This window comes from Acanthisitta chloris, unplaced genomic scaffold, assembly GCF_000695815.1.
Source record: "Acanthisitta chloris isolate BGI_N310 unplaced genomic scaffold, ASM69581v1 scaffold19345, whole genome shotgun sequence".
Classification (NCBI taxonomy): Eukaryota; Metazoa; Chordata; class Aves; order Passeriformes; family Acanthisittidae; genus Acanthisitta; species Acanthisitta chloris.
In genome coordinates, this window is record NW_008672382.1 from 124,158 (window position 1) to 127,354 (window position 3,197).

The 3,197-nt window shown below is 39.7% G+C and overlaps 1 protein-coding gene across 1 annotated transcript in view; it reads left to right on the forward strand.

Annotated features, from left to right (window-relative positions):
• Positions 1-2,772, forward strand: part of LOC103802059 (AT-rich interactive domain-containing protein 1B-like) — a gene marked incomplete at both ends in the record, with an annotated part of 65,447 nt that extends 62,675 nt beyond the window's left edge. Inside the window, one exon of the mRNA XM_009074498.1 lies at positions 2,531-2,772. Coding sequence (XP_009072746.1) covers positions 2,531-2,772 — 242 coding nt within the window. The remainder of the gene's footprint in view (positions 1-2,530) is intronic.
• Positions 2,773-3,197: the final 425 nt, after the last annotated feature.

The window sequence follows — 3,197 nt, forward strand, 5'->3', positions numbered from 1 at the left end:
GCTATAAAATGCTTGCAGTTCACCTTTTATAAGGAGAAAGAAAGAATGTATAAGAAGTAAATCATTTACAACAAAAAGTGAAAGAGAATTTTGGAAATTTTATTGGGTTTTTCATCATTGTCTCCAATTCCCAGTAGTTATATTTGCATATGCCAACAAGAAATATCCAAAACCCAAAAAGAACCAATTTTTTTACTTTTCTAAGCATGATTAATAGAGTCAGAATATGTGTGGTAATTTGCAGACTGGAGTTACTAGCCCTTTACACAAGTTGCTCACTTAAACTTCTCTGGAAAAGAGATTTCGTAAAGGAATTCTGATGGAAACAGGAGTACCAGAGTGGATACAATTTTTAAATTCTTTGTAATAAAAATATGATGTGCCAACCTAGATAGCAGTGAGATATCGGCAGAGGATTTAGCAATGCAGAATTCTGGTGAAGAAGTGTGATTGTTAACTTTGCTTTGTTTGACCTCTCTAAAATTGCTTTAGAGGGGAAGGGTCATCTTTGCTTGCTTTGAAACTAAAACTACGACTTTTTTTTTAGCACTTTCACAGCATGAAATGTGTTAACTGTTAAAATGGATTTTGTGTAACAGTTCTGCATCCCAGTTTGAAACCAGACTGTGGCATATATTTGACCATTTTGTACGTTTTGGTTTTTTTTAAAATCTCTAAAAGAAAAATTACTTCTTTTGGTTTTTAACTGTGGAATTGAAAACTAAAATGTGTTAGGCTGCCATCCTTCAATTGAGAATGGTCACAAGCTGCCCCAACTCCTCAAACAGAGCATAAGGGCAAAATACATACAAATCAAATGCTTAGTGGATGCTGACTTCCCAGTAGCATATTGACTGCCTGTTTTGTTGAGATTTCACACACATACATAAAAATAACAGCATTTTTAGCTGATCCCAATAGATTTTTCTCTGCAGCTGCATCACTTGTAAAAGGCTTTTTGTTCCAATTCTTGAAGTCTGAAGTATTGCAAGTAATTTTTTTTTAAAATCTCAATTATGATTTATGTGTTGTGATGACTTTAAGGGCTTGATTGGGCTACAAATGTGCTTTGAAAAAACAAGAAAATATGCCCATGAAAAACACCGGCAGTTCAAAGCTGAATATTGAGCATACAGTTGTAAACTCACATGGCACATGGCTGGGTAGGTTTTTTTGGCAGACCCAGAGTCTCAACCTGCAGTGATGCTAAAGATATTAGCAAATTAGCACTGCAAAGCTTGCCAGCGTATTCGCTAGAGTCCTGCTCATGCTCTCACTGCTGTAATTAAAACTAATTATTTTCTAAAACATAGTAATACATGAATATGTGCAATAATCATTTTGTAGTGGGCAATCTGTGAAGTATTTTTAAAGCTTCTTTTCCCCCTCCTCTCTTTGGCTCGCTGTGCAGTGTGCCTGCTGCCTAGTGCAAGCCAGCACTGTCATTTTGCGAGAGGCTGGTAATGACAATGATGCCTTACCAATTCTTAACAGTTTTAGGTTTGGGATATGTATTTTTCCCTTTTTATTGTCTTGTAGGTTATTCTATCCTATGTTTTTCTTATCTCATATCTTTCTTTGCAAGAAGGGCATGAGGGGGAGTAAAAAAAGAAAGAAAGGGAAGGTAATCCAGTCTTCCGCAAATGCTGTGCACATGGTTTTCAGCAGGGAAAGAATCACCTGGTGTCTTGCTGCTGTTCCCTGGTTATTTGCGTTGATTCAGTGTCATGGCATCTCCTAGCATCTGCTCTGCCCAGTATTTTCTGTCTATTTATCTGAATGTTTCTTCTTGCATCTTTCTGGAAATTCAGGAACCCAGCAGCTCTGCAGCAATAATACAATACTTAGCACTTGCATCTTCAAATAAAAAAATCCCCTTAAACTCCACACACCCCCAGGAAGCAACTGCATGCCATTATCAGAGAAAGACATTTGTGTGTTCGTTGTAGTCCCACCTCATTTTGGCAGGAGGAGAAGAAGCTGAGTGCTGGTTCTCCAACAGAGCCGGATTTACAGCTTGTAATTCTGTAGTTAAGGTTCACAGTGGCTAAGCCATTCATAGTGAAGTCGGTAGGGGCAGGAATTATCTGCTGGACACCAATCTTAGTACAGACATAATTGGGAAATTCAGCCTTTTTCTCAGATTCAACATGGCTAGCAAAATGTGCATGGTTTTCATTTACCTTTGTCTACCGCTAAAGAGCAAGTGCAGTAGTTGTTAAAATAGACTGTTATTCTGTTAAAATGTTGTGATCAAATGCAGAGACAGTTGAAGAGCACCAGCAGCAGGTGGAATGAGTTTTACTCTGTAAAGTGGTGGTGGTTGTTGCATGGCGCTTGTATTCTCTCCTTGTTCGTTCTCTTTTATTTCCTCACTTCAGCCGAAGAGGTTTCCAGGTTTCCGGAATAACAGGACAGAGGTGGGAAAACCTCTCCTTCACATGTCACCACAATCTTGCAGCAGGAAATGTGGCTTTTTCTACAAAACCGAACGTAGTCATGCTTAACTGTTTCTCCTGTTTTCGATTAGCACCTATGGGTCTTGCAGATATGATGACACCTGGTGAGTCCAAACTACCCCTTCCTCTCAAAGCAGATGGCAAAGAAGAAGGAGCCCCCCAGCCCGAGAGCAAGTCAAAGGTATTTACCCACCTCCGCATGTGGTGTTGGTTCCGCCCGCAGAAGTCTGCTGTGTTGTCCTTCATCTTCTGGTTTTGGCCTACCCACTTCTGTTCTTTCCTGCATGCCTCTCCATTCACGTGCAATCTCTTTGTTTGTTTCTTTTTGGTTTTTGTTTTTTTTTCCTTCACTGTGTGGATCTGAAAGTTACTAGTTCTTACGGCATTTTAACTTGCGGGGGCAAAGCATCCCAAGCCAAAAGTTGCGTGGGGATTCGGCTGTGCCAGGTGGGTGGGAAAGAAGGGTCTTGCCTGGTTTCAATCCTTGCAGCCATTTTCCTCTGCCTTCAGTTATAGCTTCCTGTTTTGGCCGCCTCAGCAGCAGCAACATACTTTAATATTTTGCTTTCCTGCCTTATTTGATAAAATAAGGTGAACAGCTTGTTTTTTTTCTTTCTTTCATAATGGGAAACCCATGCTTAGCATTCCATGTGAGCTTGAAGTAAGCATGGTGGCTTAGTGACTTTAGCCAAGCATCCAGCAAACTTTCCAAATTAACAATGTTGTTTTAATACCTTT